Source organism: Triturus cristatus, chromosome 8, assembly GCF_964204655.1.
Source record: "Triturus cristatus chromosome 8, aTriCri1.1, whole genome shotgun sequence".
In the NCBI taxonomy this organism is placed as follows: domain Eukaryota; kingdom Metazoa; phylum Chordata; class Amphibia; order Caudata; family Salamandridae; genus Triturus; species Triturus cristatus.
In genome coordinates, this window is record NC_140591.1 from 1,595,611,330 (window position 1) to 1,595,631,469 (window position 20,140).

Consider the following 20,140-nt stretch of genomic DNA (forward strand, 5'->3'; position numbering starts at 1 on the left):
CTGATAGGATCCAAATGTAATCGAGATAGTTTTTTTATTGACAAAATGCTACAAGAAATCCATTGTCAAAGTAGAGTGTTTTTAAAAACCTCCAAACTTCCTAAAAAAACTAGATACAAGACTTTAAAGGAATATTCTTCTAGACTTCAGTCCTTTTTTAAAAAAACTGGCTCCTCTGGCTTGCAATATTTGAGATTAAGAGAATGTACTAGCCTAGGTCTCCAATTCCGGGAAAACCATTAAAAAAATTGGGAAGATTGTGGGCTACAGGAGCTAAGACATTTCGGCATTCAGAATAGGATGATTACTTGGGAAGAGGTAATGACTAGGGCAGAAAACCCTAGGAAACCGTTTTTTTTTTTTTTTTAATATCTGCAAATTGTTCATTTAAAAAAAAAAATGTAATGGCATTTTCGATATCCCTAATGATCTTCTGGTGGCACTCTATGGGGCCAAAGTAAAAGGGGTAGGGAACTGGTATCGAGTGTTACATCACCAGGCGCATCCCCCTTTGATAGAGGCCCATTTGGCCAAAATAGGTCGTGAGACACAATGGGCCTCATTTATGAAAAGTGACGCATCACTGCGTGAAAACAGGGATGCGTCACTTTTCACTGCGCCCTCCCTGCGACTCCAATGATGCGTCGTATTTACAGTATGACGCATCATGTCGCAAGGAGTCACAGATAAATCAGTATTTCTGACGTATCTGTAGGCGCAAAAGTGACGCATTGCTGGAGTGTGTCACAAAAGTGACGCAACTCCAGCAATGTATCCTTTCACATGGGGTAAGCCCCATGTGAAAGGGCCTGCGTCAGTCTTACGCCTGCTGTGAGGCAGGCGCAAGATATTGACGCATTTGCACCCTAGAAGTGGCACAGTGAAATCTCGTAGATTTCACTGCGTCACTTCTACGATGCCTACTTACGTGGGAACGCCCACCCTGCATACATTATACCTGACGAAGGTATAATGTAGCGCAGGGGTATACAAAGTGACGCATCTAGGTAGATGCGTCACTTTGTAAATATGGCGCATCATGGCGCATGTTTTACGCCACTGGTGCGTCACAAAAAGTGACGCACCGGTGGCGCAAAAGTGACATAAATGAGCCCCAATGTATTTTTTCTCGTAAGGATTGGGAAGCTATATCCTATTTAGGAAGCAAATCCTTGCGTGCGGCCAATTTTAAAAGGATGGCTTTTTTATCACGCTGGCTCTCCTATTTGACTCCGGATGCCATGAAAAAAAGGTATCCAGAAGTTGAAAATAAATGCTTCCGATGTCTGGCCAATGGAGCAGGAGGGTGGCACCATATTTTCTATACTTGTCCACGGTTAGAACCCTTTTGGATAGCTATATTTGCCGACATAGAATTAGCAATAGGGAAGAGAGTTCAGCCCGGGGTTGAGGCAGTTTTGTTTGGACTATATAAGGGCAGAATATTGTTATCGAAGGCGGAAGAAGTTTTCCTATTTATCTCCTGTACTGTAGCCCGATCCCTAATCCTGCAGAATTGGAAATCTAGTGATGTTTCTTCACATTTAAAGTGGTTTCATAAAATGAAAAGGATTCGGAATTTTGAAGAAGCATATGCTAGATGGGTGGGAGCTATAAACATTTTTAGTAAGAAATGGAAGTTTTTTGATAATCATGTAAAACAGGAGGAGGGAAATTAATTCTAGCTATGGATGACATGATCTATGTGACTTCCGTGGATAGATAAACCAGTATTTATTGTTGAAGAACTAGCACTTTTCTCTGTAGTTGCACTTTAGATGCATTAGGACTTTTTATTATTGTTTCTGAGTCTAGGATTTTCGCACATTATCATTTTAATGGAAGTATTCCTGATGGATGATATGATCTATGTGACTTCCCTAGCTAGACAGACCAGTATTTATCGTTGAAGCACTAGCACTTTCCTTGTCGTTGCACTTTAGACGCATTAGCACTTTTATTCTTGTATTTGGTTCCAGGGGTTTCTTGTACGTTGTCATGTTGATGGAAATATTCTCGATGTTACAAGCTGTGGCAGCCAGATTTGCTCAGAAAGAATTTTTTCTTTTGTCATGAATTGAACAAGGTAATGGATTAATGGTTTTAAAGAATAGTTTTTATGTATACTATGTACTTAATTCTCTGCTCAATAAAAAATTGCAAAAACAAAAGAATGTTGCTGGAAATAAATCTCATTAAAAAAATCTTCTGTACTGAAAGTATGTTTCCAATTTTCCTCAAACACCACAAAAACTGTTGGCTTGTTCACATTCTGGCAATAGTTCTTAAATTAACTCACTAACCTATCTATATTTTTTATTCTATTAAAAGAATAATAAACAAATTACTCTTTAGAGCAAATGACTTCTCTACAAGAGTTTCTCTAAACTGTTTCTACATGTCTAGCAAGTCTCCTCTTTACCTGCTTCATTGTCTTCATAATATTGTTTTCTACCTGACTGCAAATTATATTTCACAAAGATATTTAAATTTCATATTTCTTACAAAAGAAACCTCATTCAAATGTTTTGACACATTCTTGAATATTCCTTATCTACCTGGAACCGTTCTTGATATTGGTGTTACCTGTGTGTTCACTAACTCCATCATTCCTAATGTCTGCTTCTCCTTCATTGATGTAAAGCCCCTATGGTCTGAATCCATGTTTTGTAGTCCTCGACCCCATCTTGGATAATGGAACTCACTATCTTTTCAAACCTAGGCAATGTAAGTTGCCATCTTTTCCAAATTATGCAGAATAATTCTCATGTCTGCCCTTTGATACAGAGGCCATCCAATCTTATCTTTCTCAGAACTATCAGAGCATCAAGTCATTTGACTAATGACATGTATGCAACACCTGATGCAACATTCATTTGGGCCAAATGTCTTACTTTTCACCATGTCAAGGTTAAAGAGGGGCATATAGACATATAACCGAAATGGTGTAGCTGAATTTACGTCCTTTTACCTTATATGTTCATAAGAAAATGTCTGAGATGCACACCTTGATGTACATGATCTATGTCAGACATTCTTAAACTTATGCCAATTTCTGATAAGATTTAGGATATAAGGACTGCCAATTAACACCTTGTCAGGAGAGGTCCTTCGCCCACATTTTCGCCCGTGATTCTACCAACAGATGGTCTCACCTACTGCCAGCAAACATTGCACTTTGCAGAGACTACATCCTACCTGAAGTCAATAAAACTGAGTCCCAGAGGAAGACCGCAGTGTGTGCTTGCTCTTCACCGGGAACACGGTCTTCACACCTCTGCTTATGAAGACAGCTTTCGCCGTCAATAAGGTATGCAGTGCATCTCTTCTCACTAAGAAACTCTAGACTGCAAGTTGCTCTGCCTTCCATGCTCTTTTAGTATAGCGCATAGAAGTAGGCATTAGGCTGTTAGGTTCTAGATGGCATTTTAACCTGGTTAGAAATGTTCATTTTAATCTTGTTATTTATAACGTATTGTTTTGCTGTTTTTATAATATTCTGTGTAGTTATTTTAGGTATACTGTAAAACAAATTATTCTGCTAGTAATAAATAATTTTTACTTAAAAATGTTCATTCTTCTCAATAAAGTGTGTGTGAAATTGTGAATACCAAGATAAGATTTGCTACTGTTACCAATATGCCCCTGACCCCTTTCTGAGGGAATGTTAGTAACCCAAAAACAACATCTCTATTTCAATCACACATTGAATAGTGTTTTGCGGGCCTACAATAACTTGTCTTTCACATTCATCATTGTTGCATTGAACTAAGTTCACTTGTGTCACCCTTTGGTGTTAATACACACCTTGTAGTGCTACGCCAAAGTTGAGGCTTACCCAAGACCTTAATTTTTTAAAAAATGCTTAACGTCACCCACCCGTATTAGGGGTTCATTTACACACTTTTACCTGAAGATTGACCTGCCTCATCTGCTATATATTCAATATGTCCTTCAGTTTCTTCAATATGTCTTGCCAACTTTTTCTTTTCTTCTGCAATTTTGTTGGGATAGACTCTGTTAAACTTGAACATCTGCAGCAGCATGGGTGAGATAATAAATATAAAAATAGTTTTAGAAGTAAAATAATATACAGTAATTATTTTATTGTATAAAAATATTCAATCAATCAAGCTTTATTTCGACATGTAATGTCATAAAAGCACAGTACTGTAAAAACACAATTAGATAAAAACGATACATTTAAAAGCATGTCGTAAAAAGGATCTGCATACATAATGCACAATAAATAATAAAAAAAAGAATTAAACTTGGCAGCTTTGATAAAAAAAAGAGATTAACTGGAGCAAATCAACCTCTGCCTGATCAGCCATGCCCATCCTAAAAATTTGGCCACTCCGCAAATTATAGTAGTGTTTGTTGTTGAATTAAGGATTCTCAGGGCATTAAGGCTGTCCCTTGTCCCAAGCTGCAAGCAAGCAGGCCTGAGCCATTTCCTTCTCGGGGACGCATAGGCTGGGCAGACAAAAAGAAAGTGGGAAATATTTTCAACAACGCCTAAACAGGTAGAGCAATCAGGGATGGTCTTATGCGGGGGGTTCCACTTACTGGTGCTATCGCGGAGGGGAAGAGTCCCGAACCTGAACTGGATGAAAAACGTTCTGTCTCTGGGCTTAGAAATAAAGTCCAGATATGGTTCTAAGGAAGGGACAAGCTTGTGTTGGTGAAATGCCTCTGTGAGCCTGCCATGATTAGGGTCACTATGGGTCCGGGCATCAACCCATGCCCAATATGCTCTTTTAATTGCATCCTTAGACATCGGTGTCCCCAGAACCCGGTCAAATGCGAGACCTGTAGCGACCAAGAGCTTTTTAATTTTTGTCAACCACTCGATCTTATGAGCTCCAGGTAAATTCATGACCTCCCTGAGGCCATCAGCATAATTAGAGAGCTCAGGGGTACGCCACAGCCGCGCCCAGTGTAACAAAGGACGAAGAGTGGCTAGGTCTCTAATAGAGCGCCTACCAAGGTCGCTCAATAGAGGACTTGTCGGTGTGCCCCTCGGGAGTGATAGAAGGTCTCTAAAGAACTTGTTCTCGTTGGTTACTAGGGTATCTACGCAGCAGAAGCCCCATAATTCTGCGCCATATAGGGTGCTACCTACCGCCTTTGCAGCATAGATATCCAAAGCTGGGGCGATAGGTTTAGTAATGGAGGCGCGAAATTCCTTTCCCAGGCTACCTATAGCCCGCCTATAGTTAAATGTCATTTTGTCAATATGGGGCTGCCACTTGAGCCTATCAGTGACTCTAATCCCCAAATAGTCAAACTCCTTAACACGCTCAAGTGGTTTTCCATCTAGGGTCAGGGTGGACCGGAAGGATCTAGTAGGGTTGAAGTAAAGGAGTTTAGTTTTGGAGGTGTTGATGACAAGGCCTCTCAGCTCACAAAACAAAAAGAAGCGATCTAGAAGCTTCTGTAGTCCTGCTGGTGTTTTTGAAATTAGAAGAGTGTCGTCCGCAAAAAGAAGGGCAGGGACTTTGTCACCCGCCAATATGGGGACGTCAGCTTCAATTTCGAGCAAGTAAGATACTACGCCATTCACAAAAAGGGTGAAGAGCGCAGGTGCCAACACACAGCCTTGGCGAACCCCTCTATTAACCGGGATTTTATCATTTTTTTGATCCTGAGATCCCCATCTGATGCGAGCAAAGTTGTTAGTATGCATCCGGATGAGAAGATTCAGGATGTAAGGGGGGATCCCCAGCTCCTCCAAAATCAACCACAGGCGATCACGGGGAACCAGGTCAAAGGCGGTCTTAAGATCGATGAACGCCAAGTATAAGGCACCCTTGCCAATAATGACCACCTTCCAATAGAGAAGCACCAGCCTAAATGCTTGATCGATAGTGCTAGTGCAGGCCCTAAAGCCAGCCTGGAACTTAGTCATGCCTTTTTCGTCTACCCAGGAGTGGATTCTCTCCAGGAGGACCCTGCCGACCAATTTCTGACCAGCGTCTATTAGACTATTTGGGCGATAGTTCGCTGGGTCACCCCTTGAACCCTTTTTAAAGATTGGAATTACTTCTGCTCCCCTCCAAGATTCAGGCACCGGGGAGCCATCCAGGAGATTATTAATGAAAATTGCAAAATACGTTGCCCAACCGTCAACATTTGCTTTATAAAGGTCACCCGGGATGCCATCTGGCCCCGGGGCCTTTCCAGAAACGATTTTATTGATGGCAGTCTCTACCTCTTTCTTCTCGATCTTGTCAAATAAGGATTGTTCAGTGGGAGTGACTATGGACCTCAAATAGGTACCATGATCCTCCTCGGGCCCCACCCCTACATAAAGGTTCCTAAAGTGGTCAAACCATTCCCTGTCCGTAATGTGGTTGGGGATTTTGTCCTGGTCATACATAGAAGATTTTCTCAAGGTGGACCAGAAGAGCTCGCCATTTTTAGAGTGGCTTGCGGATTTTAAAGCATCCCAACGCTGCTCATCCCAGTCTTTCCTTGCAGTAACAAGTGCCTGTCTATAGAACTGCCTCGCTTCCCTGACTGCACCTGGAATATTAGATTTAATTGCAAGGATCAGGGTATTTTTTTTTAGTCTACAATCCTTGTTAAACTATTTGTTTTCTGACTTAAATTTTGGTGTTGTTTTTTCCCTATGGTCGAGAAACAAGGTACCAATCGAGGCCATGGTATCCTCGAAGGTTTTGGTGTAGCCAGGCATATCATTCGATGCCATGGAGAGCCTGGCAGTATGTTCAACAAGGATTCTTCCCAGGGCCGCAGGTTTTGTATTAGACAGGACAAATTTAGACCACCTGAGGAATCTGTTGCAGTTAGAGGGGTGGAGTATCTTGGTGAGCATCTGCAATCCATGTGAAGAAGTTTGATCATGGCTAAGGCAAAGCTCTCTCATGCTAAGTGATAACGGGTTATGGTCGCTGCTGGTTGAGGGGGTTATTATCATATCAGCAACAAATTTCCAGCCTCTCCTGTCAATCAGAATGTAATCGATTCTGCTTTGACAGGCGACCCTATTGAAGGTGTTAGCACCCCCCAGGTCGGAGGCTGTGCGCCCGTTCGCAGCTCTTAGACCAAATTCTAAGGCTAGTGCGTTTAATTGGATCACGACCGGGGACCATCTCTTTACAGGGTTAAGCGATAATAAGGGGATGCCCCATCTGGTGTCCTCGTCGTGAGTTCCCAGGATGTCATCTGTAGCAAGTGGTTCGAAAGAGCAGTTGAGATCGCCAGCCACTAGTAGGAGAGAGTCAGGAGGGCAGGTAGAAAGCATACCTAAAAGAGATGTAATGGTGGGAGACTTAGCACCCCCAGGTGTTCCACGAGCATAGACATTGAAAACTTCCCAAGAATGGCCATTCTTTGGACCCTTAATGGAGAGTCTCATTATGTCTGGCGTGGAACAACTGTTATGTATGATCCTGAGATTGAGGTGTGCCCTGACCCAAACCGTGAGTCCGCCGGAAGGACGCCCACGCCCAATTGTGATTGCTGGCTCAAAAAAGCAACAGTACCCTGTCTTATACAGTGGCTCTACACTCCAGGTTTCCTGAAACATGCATACGTCATGTTCCTCAATTAGTTCACTCCAATCTGGAAGAGTGAGCTTATTGGGTAAACCTGCCACGTTCCAGGACAGAAACTTGATATATCCAAGGGGTTTTTCCTGAAGGATAGGGGTACTTGGCAGGTGGTCTTCATGACTGGGGATGGGCCTCCTCGGTAAATCCATTGAAGTAGATGGGACCGTACCTAGGAGTACTGATGGGATGGTGGGGCCTAGTATAGAGGAACATGGGCAAGTCAGGAGAGTGGATGAGATGTCTCCATTTCCCTGTAGTCAGTCAACAGCCTCTAAACAGCCATACCGATTTTCCGTGGGGACAGGATCTAACATCGGTGGGCATAAAGGCCTACTCATCTGTGAGATGCCTCTCCTGTTCCGATGGACATGGGTCCAAACGTCCATGAAGTGACCAGGGGGATAAAAATAAGCCAGAGGTAAAGCTTTAATGAGTGATCCTGTACTAGGGTATCTCCAGTTACAAATATGGTCAACAATTTGGGGATCGTTAAAATTAATTAGAATACAGTCCCCCTTTATATTCTTTGCCAAATGGCCCACCCAAGGGACCCTTCTTACTGTAAGTATTCTGCTACTTTTGTACATTGGCAAAGGTCTATTTTTGTTAAGCCAGTGTATCACCCTATTCCTGAGGGTTATGGGAGACTCGGATTCATTTTCGCCCTGTTCTGGAACCCCTGCCAAAATAACGACATATGGGGCAGTTTCGGGTGGTAGGTTGGGGATATTTGCCCTGCTTGGAGACATGAGTTTTGGGGTCCTAGGAACCTCTTTTGGCTGGGTAGTGCTAGGGAGTCTAGAATTCCTATGGGCAGTGACCGAAGTAGACTCTTTGGTTGCAAGTACTAATTGACATTGATCGGAGACTGGTGGGTGAATTTGGGGGGCCACCATATCTTTATCTGCTCTAGTATTAACCGGGACAATCGGTGCCCCTGATCTGAGACTATTATTTTGAATATTGGACAGGGACCCAAGGCTGCATTCAATCCTGGAGAGCTGCTGTTCGATTTTAAGTATTCTGTTCTCCACAGGATGAAGCAAAAGCCTGATAGCCTCAACAATTTCATGTATATTTAGTAAACCTGGGGTCCCTCTCTTGTCTGCTTCGCTTGGCCCCCCCATAACATCCTGACACGATGGTATAATAAGTGAGGAGTATGGTTGGGGAATAGACTTGTACAACAAAGCCAACTGTGAGGGCGGATCAGAAATGAATAAAGTCTTTTTCGATGGGCCATGATGGTTTATTGTTTTTTGGGTGTTTTTTGTAATCTTGCCCTTCCCACCCTTGGAGGATGTACACCCAGGTTTAGTTTTGGAAATTGCCCCAGGATTTCGTGTACGCAACTGCCTAATACCGGGCTCTGGGACAATACTGGTAGGAGACAGTAACAGTCGAGGAGAAGCCAACAAAGAGTCAAGGGGCAAGGACTGTTCCTCCATGGAGGCGGTAGCAACTGATCCGCTAGGTGGCAAGCCCTGGGAGATAGAATCCACATCGGATCGAGTAGAGGAAGCAAGGTCGGGATTGTGCTGGACAGGGGAGCGGACATTGGCAAGGTAGCCCATGGAGGATCTCCTAGCCGCTGCAAGGTCCTGCGAGACGCGGCGTTCCAAGAGCATAATTTCTTTATCAATAAAACAATTGACCTTGGTGACAAATTGGTCCATCGTTCCCGAGAAATGTTCTTTGGCCGCTCTGCTATTATGATCTTTAGGTGGCATAGTGAGAGTCAGGAGGGCAGTTAGCAGAGAAAGGCCAAACGCCGCAGCAGTCAGCAAATAGTCAATAGAGAAGACTGGGTTAATAAGCAGAAATAGTGCAATCAGCCCGTTAGAAAGCAAAGACCACAGTACCTTGGGATGAACGATGATGGTATTGCGGATTTAAGGGGGCTTGCCCCGCCCCGTCAGCTCCAGTCAGTGACGGGCAAGGACGGGCAAGGACGGGCCCGCCCTTGGCCCAGGCTTCGCCCGGGCGCGGCCCGCGCGCGTGCCGCGCAGCGGGTCTTCCTCCGATGCTTTAACCCTCCCCGGCGCTGCCTGATGACGCGGTAGGCAGGCGCCCGGGAGAGGGAATGATGGGGGCGGTAGTTTTTGGGTTTCTCCACCGTTCCCCTCACGGCACTGCAGCAAACAGGGCAAAAGTTCCGGGTTGAAGCGCCGTTCCCCTCACGGCTGGCAAGGTAGGAAGCACCTAACAGAATGCCCAGCAAGAGCGTCACAAGTAAGTAAAGAAATTATATATTTGTATAGGAAAATGTACATCAGATGGTAAGAGAGTGCAGATAGATGAATGGGTTGCATACCCAAGGGAGGCAGACAACATGGAACAGGAGGAAAACAATGCACTATAACACTGTAGATACATAAGGCATAGACTACCACATGTAATTATTGACACATTTAGAATCTATATATGTTAGGTATTGTGAGCAAATAAATTATTAGTTGGGGTGAATGATAGTCCACCACAAGTAATAATATCAATTTTCTTGTGGGTGAGTAAAGGTTTCAGTAATTTTAACCTGAGTTCAACCCCTCGTAGCTATGGCACAGATCAGACAGGCTTAACTTATGTTAATGTCTAAAGTATTTAGGAGTACAAAAACATTTGAAAGGTTGAAAACAGACACAATAAAAACTATTTTCCAATTTATATAAATAGAGATTATTTTAGTGAACAAAAGACATCAAAAAGCTGATAAGGGGAACCAAAGATATGAATTTCCCAAATTTTAAATAAAATTAGCAACAAAAATTGTGAAGCGCCAACTGTGAGCAACTGGTTGTATTAGACAAGGGAAAAGTTAAAGTTGAGGCTGTTGATCACTAGTTGGAAACAAGGACCGGAATTATCACTCTGAAACTTCTTTCTTGCTAACAGTTATGGACGTCAACCAGTCCTTAGTTAGTTTCTCAGTGCGAACGACAACAGATGAAAACCGAAGCAGGTTGATGTTGATGAGTTGCAATAGAGGAGGGTCCCAATGCGGTCAGTGATGGAGGCAGGAGAAATTTGAATTGTCGCACCTTGGTGGTCTTCTGTGCAAATCGAGTCCTTGATGAAAACGGCAATGAAGAAGGCCCAGCATGGAGTTGAGGTAAACTCTTCATTAACGGATCTGCTATTGAGTAGAGAACATAGCTGATGCTATGGCGAATGTTGCAGTGTTATTATCAATGTTGTCATAGAAGATATAATTTGTAATGTAATATGTGGGGTAATTAGCAGTGTATGACTAGGGAGCGAGTTACAGATATTTTAGGGCAAGAGTCATAGTTACTTGGTATAACAATAACTGGTGAATTTCAGTGAAATTTAGAGTCTAAAACATTACGTTGTTACTGCCCATGTTACATAACAATACCAATTCGCTTTATCTTTGGTATTTTTTAACATAAAGTAATATTTAATTACCATTCATAAATCCAACCCCCGAAGTGCACAGCTTTTGACCGCGCACTGCGCATGGTTGGCTGGAGGGCCTGGCCCCCTTCCCTTAAAAAAATACATAGGTTCCCAGAAGATGGGATCTGAATACCTGAAAGAGGTACGGGGAGGGGCTGCGTGTCTCTTCTTCCCTCAAAAATAAATTGGGCCTGAGGGGGTGGGGTCAGCCTAGAGATAGGTGTCGGCATGCCCACTCCCATAAAAAAAATACATAGAGCCCCAGGGGATGGGGTCCCTGGTGACATATTCAGCCTGGGGAGGGGGGACACATGAGACCCCTGTCTATACCCTCGCCATTGCTTTGCATGCACAGGAAAAGTTTACATTATGTCGACTACGAACCTGTATAGAAGGAGGGGGGAACCAGTCACATGAGCAAAAGAAACCCATTGAGAAAATACAAAGCTGTGCGTGTCTTGATTCTGAAACGTCACTGGCATCAATTATCAGTATTTCCGGTGCCCATCGAAGAATAGTTTGTAATATTAACCTCCAGTCAGTTGATTCATTTTTACAACAGTTTTTCTGAGGAGGCATTTTCAACGGGTGCACATACATCAAACTGGAGGGGTTCACTGGTCAGTCCAGAACTCTTCAAATCAAGTGCTTTGCTGTCCCACGGGGCTTCCCCGTGAAGCCCTCTGCAAGGTTTAACTTGCAGAAGCAGCTGACCCAAGGACAACAGCCTGTGAGACGGCACATCCGGATATTAGTCCGAGGAAGAACGCGTCTGCAGTTTCATTCCCGCTTCCTACTAGCACCTTTCAGACCAGCGTCAATCGGGGGGCATCATTTTAAGCATGGAAGCAGTGGATTTATTCAAAGTTACCAGTAGATTACTCTAAAACATTGTACGTTCCTGGCCTTTGACACAAACTATTCTGGGAGTTGTAGTACGGGCTGCAGAAAGTTCCAAATCACAGTAGTGTGTAGCAGAACGCTTTCGTTTTCCAATTTACTTCGCCTTCTAAGTTTTTGATTTTCCATTCTGGTGCTTTAAAATTGGACACCTCGCTTCCGAGGCACAATTTAACACACTTAACTGCATGTCCAAAAGGTGAGGGTTACCCTACTCTGGACTCTTGGGTTTCTCTACTACTCCCTCTCTACTACTCCCTCTCTACTACTCCCTCTTTACTACTATCTCTCTACTACTCACTCTCTACTACTCACTCTCTACTACTCACTCTCTACTACTCACTCTCTACTACTCACTCTCTACTACTCACTCTCTACTACTCACTCTCTACTACTCACTCTCTACTACTCACTCTCTACTACTCACTCTCTACTACTCACTCTCTACTACTCACTCTCTACTCTCTAATACTTTCTACTACTCACTCTACTACTCACTCTACTACTCACTCTACTACTCTCTACCACTCTTTCTACTACTCACTCTCTACTACTCTCTCTACTACTCTCTGCTATTCACTCTCTACTACTCACTCTCTACTACTCTCTAACTCTCTACTACTCACTCTCTACTGCTCTCTCTACTACTCTCTAACTCTCTACTACTCACTCTCTACTGCTCTCTCTACTACTCTCTCTACTACTCACTCTCTACTACTCTCTCTAATACTCTCTACTACTCACTCTCTACTACTCTGTCCTACTCTCTCTGTACTACTCTGTACTTCTCTCTACTACTCACTCTTTATTCTTTCTACTACTCTCTACTACTCTCTCTTCTACTCTACTACTCACTCTCTACTACTCACTCTCTACTACTCACTCTCTACTACTCACTCTCTACTCACTCTCTCTCTACTACTCTTTACTGCTCAGTCTCTACTACTCGCTCTCTACTACTCACTATCTACTACTCTCTATCTACTACTCTCTATTATTCACTCTCCTACTCTCTACTACTCAATCTCTACTACTCACTCTTTACTACCTACTCTCTACTACTCTCTATTCTTTTCTACTCTCTACTACTCACTCAATACTACTCTCTACTATCCACTCTCTACGACTCACTCTAAACTACTCACTCTCTACTACTCACTCTCTACTACTCTCTATGCTACTCTCTACTACTCACTATCTACTACTCACTATCTACTACTCACTATCTACTACTCACTCTACTACTCTCTACTACACTCTATACTACTCACTCTCTACTACTCACTCTACTACCTCTACTACTCTCTACTACTCACTCTCTACTACTCACTCTCTACTACTCACTCTCTAGCTCTCTACTACTCACTCTCTACTATTCACTCTCTACTATTCTCTCTCTACTATTCTCTCTCTACTACTCTCTCTCTACCACTCTCTCTCTACTACTCTCTCTAATACTCACTCTCTACTACTCTCTCTACTACTCACTCTACTACTCACTCTACTACTCACTCTACTACTCACTCTACTACTCACTCTACTACTCACTCTACTACTCACTCTACTACTCACTCTACTACTCACTCTACTACTCACTCTACTACTCACTCTCCTACTCACTCTACTACTCACTCTACTACTCACTCTACTACTCTCACTCTACTACTCACTCTACTACTCTCTACTACTCTCTACTACTCACTCTCTACTACTCACTCTCTACTACTCACTCTCTACTACTCACTCTCTACTACTCACTCTCTACTATTCTCTCTCTACTATTCTCTCTCTACTACTCTCTCTCTACTACTCTCTCTCTACCACTCTCTCTCTACTACTCTCTCTCTACTACTCTCTCTCTACTACTCTCTCTAATACTCACTCTCTACTACTCTCTCTACTACTCTCTCTACTACTCACTCTACTACTCACTCTACTACTCACTCTACTACTCACTCTACTACTCACTCTACTACTCACTCTACTACTCACTCTACTACTCACTCTACTACTCACTCTACTACTCACTCTCTACTACTCACTCTCTACTACTCACTCTCTACTACTCTCTGCTATTCACTCTCTACTACTCACTCTCTACTACTCTCTCTACTACTCTCTAACTCTCTACATCTCACTCTCTACTGCTCTTACTACTCTTTCTCTACTCTCTACTACTCACTCTCTACTACTCTCTCTAATACTCTCTACTACTCACTCTACTACTCTCTCTAATACTCTCTACTACTCACTCTCTACTACTCTGTACTACTCTCTCTGTACTACTCTGTACTTCTCTCTACTACTCACTCTCTATTCTCTCTCTCTACTACTCTCTCTAATACTCTCTAATACTCTCTAATACTCTCTAATACTCTATACTACTCACTCTACTACTCACTCTACTACTCACTCTACTACTCACTCTACTACTCACTCTACTACTCACTCTACTACTCACTCTACTACTCACTCTCTACTACTCACTCTACTACTCTCTGCTATTCACTCTCTACTACTCACTCTCTACTACTCTCTCTACTACTCTCTAACTCTCTACATCTCACTCTCTACTGCTCTTACTACTCTTTCTCTACTCTCTACTACTCACTCTCTACTACTCTCTCTAATACTCTCTACTACTCACTCTCTACTACTCTCTCTAATACTCTCTACTACTCACTCTCTACTACTCTGTACTACTCTCTCTGTACTACTCTGTACTTCTCTCTACTACTCACTCTCTATTCTCTCTCTCTACTACTCTCTCTAATACTCTAATACTCTCTAATACTCTCTAATACTCTCTAATACTCACTCTATACTACTCTCTCTACTACTCTCTAACTCTCTACATCTCACTCTCTACTGCTCTTACTACTCTTTCTCTACTCTCTACTACTCACTCTCCTACTCACTCTACTACTCTCTGCTATTCACTCTCTACTACTCACTCTCTACTACTCTCTCTACTACTCTCTAACTCTCTACATCTCACTCTACTGCTCTTACTACTCTTTCTCTACTCTCTACTACTCACTCTCTACTACTCTCTCTAATACTCTATACTACTCACTCTCTACTACTCTGTACTACTCTCTACTACTCTCTCTTCTACTCTACTACTCTACTACTCACTCTCTACTACTCACTCTCTACTACTCACTCTCTACTACTCACTCTCTACTACTCACTCTCTACTACTCACTCTCTACTACTCTCTACTGCTCGCTCTCTACTACTCGCTCTCTACTACTCACTATCTACTACTCACTATCTACTACTCACTATCTACTACTCACTATCTACTACTCTCTATTCACTCTCTACTACTCAATCTCTACTACTCACTCTCTACTACCTACTCTCTACTACTCACTCAATACTCTCTACTACCCACTCTCTACGACTCACTCTCTACTATTCTCTACTGCTCTCTACTACTCACTCTAAACTACTCATTCTCTACTACTCTCTCTTCTACTCTCTCTTCTACTCACAACTACGCACTCTCTACTACTCTCTCTACTACTCACTCTCTACTACTCTCTATGCTACTCTCTACTACTCACTATCTACTACTCTCTACTAATCACTCCCTTCTACTCACTCTCTTCTACTCACTCTGTTCTACTATCTACTACTTACTCTCTTCTCTCTCTACTACTCACTCTCTACTACTCACTCTCCATTACTCTCTCTACTACTCACTGTACTGCTCTCTACTACTCACACTCTACTACTCCCTCTCTACTACTCTCTAACTCTCTACTACTCAATCTCTACTACTCTCTATACTACTCTCTCTCTACTACTCACTCTCTACTACTCTCTCTACTACTCTCTACTACTCACTCTGTACTATTCTGTACTACTCACTCTGTACTACTCTGCACTACTCTCTACTACTCACTCTACTACTCACTCTACTAATCTCTACCACTCTCTCTACTACTCACTCTCTACTACTCACTCTCTACTACTCTTTCTACTACTCTCTACTACTCACTCTACTACTCTCTGCTACTCCCTCTCTACTACTCACTCCCTACTACTCACTCCCTACTACTCACTCCCTACTACTCTCTCCCTACTACTCTCTCTGTACTACTCTCTCTGTACTACTCTCTCTGTACTACTCTCTCTGTACTACTCTCTATGCTACTCACTATCTACTACTCACTATCTACTACTCACTATCTACTACTCACTATCTACTACTCTCTACTACACTCTATACTACTCACTCTCTACTACACTCTCTACTACACTCTCTACTACACTCTCTACTACACTCTCTACTACACTCTCTACTACTCACTCTCTACTACTCACTCTCTACTACTCACTCTCTACTACTCACTCTCTACTACTCACTCTCTACTACTCACTCTACTACCTCTACTACTCTCTCTCTGCTATTCACTCTACTACTCTCTCTAATACTCTCTACTACTCTGTACTACTCTCTCTCTACTACTCTGTACTACTCTCTACTACTCACTCTATTCTCTCTACTACTCTCTCTTTTACTCTACTACTCACTCTCTACTACTCACTCTCTACTACTCACTCTCTACTACTCACTCTCTACTACTCACTCTCTACTACTCACTCTCTACTACTCACTCTCTACTACTCACTCTCTACTACTCACTATCTACTACTCACTATCTACTACTCACTATCTACTACTCACTATCTACTACTCACTATCTACTACTCACTATCTACTACTCTCTATTCACTCTCTACTACTCTCTACTACTCAATCTCTACTACTCACTCTCTACTACTCTCTACTCTCTATTCTTTTCTACTCTCTACTACTCACTCAATAATACTCTCTACTACCCACTCTCTACGACTCACTCTCTACTATTCTCTACTGCTCTCTACTACTCACTCTAAACTACTCACTCTAAACTACTCTCTCTTCTACTCTCTCTTCTACTCACAACTACGCACTCTCTACTACTCAGTCTCTACTACTCACTCTCTACTACTCTCTATGCTACTCTCTACTACTCACTATCTACTACTATCTACTACTCTCTACTAATCACTCTCTTCTACTCACTCTCTTCTACTCACTCTCTTCTACTCACTCTCTTCTACTCACTCTCTTCTACTATCTACTACTTACTCTCTTCTACTCTCTCTACTACTCACTCTCTACTACTCACTCTCCATTACTCTCTACTACTCACTGTACTGCTCTCTACTACTCACACTCTACTACTCACTCTCTACTACTCTCTAACTCTCTACTACTCACTCTCTACTACTCTCTATACTACTCTCTCTACTACTCTCTACTACTACTCTCTACTACTCTCTACTACTGACTCTCTACTACTCACTCTCCTAATCTCTACCACTCTCTCTACTACTCACTCTCTACTACTCACTCTCTACTACTCTTTCTACTACTCTCTACTACTCACTCTACTACTCTCTGCTACTCCCTCTCTACTACTCCCTCTCTACTACTCTCCCTACTACTCTTTCTCTACTACTCTCTACTACTCACTCTCTACTACTACTCACTCCCTACTACTCTGTACTACTCTCTCTGTACTACTCTCTCTGTACTACTCTCTATGCTACTCTCTACTACTCACTATCTACTACTCTCTACTAATCACTCTCTTCTACTCACTCTCTTCTACTCACTTCTACTCACTCTCTTCTACTATCTACTACTTACTCTCTTCTACTCTCTCTACTACTCACTCTCTACTACTCACTCTCTACTACTCACTCTCTACTACTCACTCTCTACTACTCTCTCTACTACTCTCTACTACTCACTGTACTGCTCTCTACTACTCACTGTACTGCTCTCTACTACTCACACTCTACTACTCACTCCCTACTACTCTGCACTACTCACTCCCTACTACTCTGCACTACTCACTCTCTACTACTCTGCACTACTCACTATCTACTACTCTGCACTACTCACTATCTACTCTCTCTACTACTCTCTCTACTACTCTCTCTACTACTCTCTCTACTACTCTCTCTACTACTCTCTCTACTACTCACTCTACTACTCACTCTACTACTCACTCTACTACTCACTCTCTACTACTCTCTTCTACTCTACTACTCACTCTCTACTACTCACTCTCTACTACTCACTTTCTACTCACTCTCTACTCACTCTCTACTACTCACTCTCTACTACTCACTCTCTACTACTCACTCTCTACTACTCTCTACTGCTCTCTACTACTCGCTCTCTACTACTCGCTCTCTACTACTCGCTCTCTACTACTCGCTCTCTACTACTCGCTCTCTACTACTCGCTCTCTACTACTCGCTCTCTACTACTCTCTATTATTCACTCTCTACTACTCTCTACTACTCAATCTCTACTACTCACCCTCTACTACTCACCCTCTACTACTCTCTACTCTCTATTCTTTTCTACTCTCTACTACTCACTCAATACTACTCTCTACTACCCACTCTCTACGACTCACTCTCTACTATTCTCTACTGCTCTCTACTACTCACTCTCTACTACTCACTCTCTACTACTCACTCTCTACTACTCACAACTACGCACTCTCTACTACTCAGTCTCTACTACTCACTCTCTACTACTCTCTACTACTCACTCTCTACTACTCTCTATACTACTCTCTCTCTACTACTCTCTACTACTCACTCTGTACTATTCTGTACTACTCACTCTGTACTACTCTGCACTACTCTCTACTACTCACTATCTACTACTCACTCTACTGCTCACTCTCTACTGCTCACTCTCTATGACTCTACTACTCGCTCTCTACTACTCACTATCTACTACTCTCTATTATTCACTCTCTACTACTCTCTACTACTCAATCTCTACTACTCACTCTCTACTATTCTCTACTGCTCTCTACTACTCACGCTCTACTACTCACTCTACTACTCACTCTCTACTACTCACTCTCTACTACTCACTCTCTACTACTCACTCTAAACTACTCACTCTAAACTACTCACTCTAAACTACTCACTCTAAACTACTCACTCTCTACTTCTCTCTACTTCTCTCTCTACTACTCACAACTACGCACTCTCTACTACGCACTCTCTACTACTCACTCCCTACTACTCTGTACTACTCTCTCTGTACTACTCTCTATGCTACTCTCTACTACTCACTATCTACTACTCTCTACTAATCACTCCCTTCTACTCACTCTCTTCTACTCACTCTGTTCTACTATCTACTACTTACTCTCTTCTCTCTCTACTACTCACTCTCTACTACTCACTCTCTACTACTCACTGTACTACTCACACTCTACTACTCACTCTCTACTACTCTCTAACTCTCTCCTACTCACTCTCTACTACTCTCTATACTACTCTCTCTCTACTATTCTCTACTACTCACTCTGTACTACTCTGCACTACTCTCTACTACTCACTATCTACTACTCACTCTACTACTCACTCTATGCTACTCACTCTCTACTACTCACTCTCTACTACTCTTTCTACTACTCTCTACTACTCACTCTACTACTCTGTACTCACTCTACTACTCACTCTCTACTACTCTCCCTACTACTCACTCCCTACTACTCTGTACTACTCTCTCTGTACTTCTCTCTACTACTCTCTGTGCTACTCTCAACTACTCACTATCTACTACTCACTATCTACTACTCTCTACTAATCACTCTCTTCTACTCACTCTGTTCTACTATCTACTACTTACTCTCTTCTACTCTCTCTACAACTCTCTACTACTCACTGTACTGCTCTCTACTACTCACACTCTACTACTCACTCTCTACTACTCTCTAACTCTCTACTACTCTCTACTACTCACTCTCTACTACTCTCTCTACTACCTCTCTACTACTCTCTCTACTACCTCTCTACTACTCTCTCTACTACTCTCTACTACTCTCTCTGTACTATTCTGTACTACTCACTCTGTACTACTCTGCACTACTCTCTACTACTCACTCTACTACTCACTCTACTACTCTCTGCTACTCACTCTACTACTCTCCCTATTCCTCTTTCTCTACTACTCTCTACTACTCACTCTCTACTACTCTCTCTACTACTCTCTACTACTCACTCCCTACTACTCTGTACTACTCTCTCTGTATTACTCAGTACTTTTCTCTACTACTCACTCTCTACTACTCACTCTCTACTACTCACTCTCTACTACTCACTCTCTACTACTCACTCTCTACTACTCACTCTCTACTACTCAC

The 20,140-nt window shown here is 42.5% G+C and overlaps 1 protein-coding gene across 3 annotated transcripts in view; it reads right to left on the reverse strand.

Annotated features, from left to right (window-relative positions):
• The window catches only part of LOC146806281 (olfactory receptor 56A4-like), a 168,128-nt gene that overhangs the window by 65,057 nt on the left and 82,931 nt on the right, over positions 1 to 20,140 (reverse strand). For all 3 annotated transcript variants that reach the window (XM_085620621.1, XM_085620620.1, XM_085620622.1), the window contains one exon: positions 3,911 to 4,034. In XM_085620621.1, the coding sequence (XP_085476747.1) occupies positions 3,911 to 4,034 (124 nt within the window). The remainder of the gene's footprint in view (positions 1 to 3,910; positions 4,035 to 20,140) is intronic.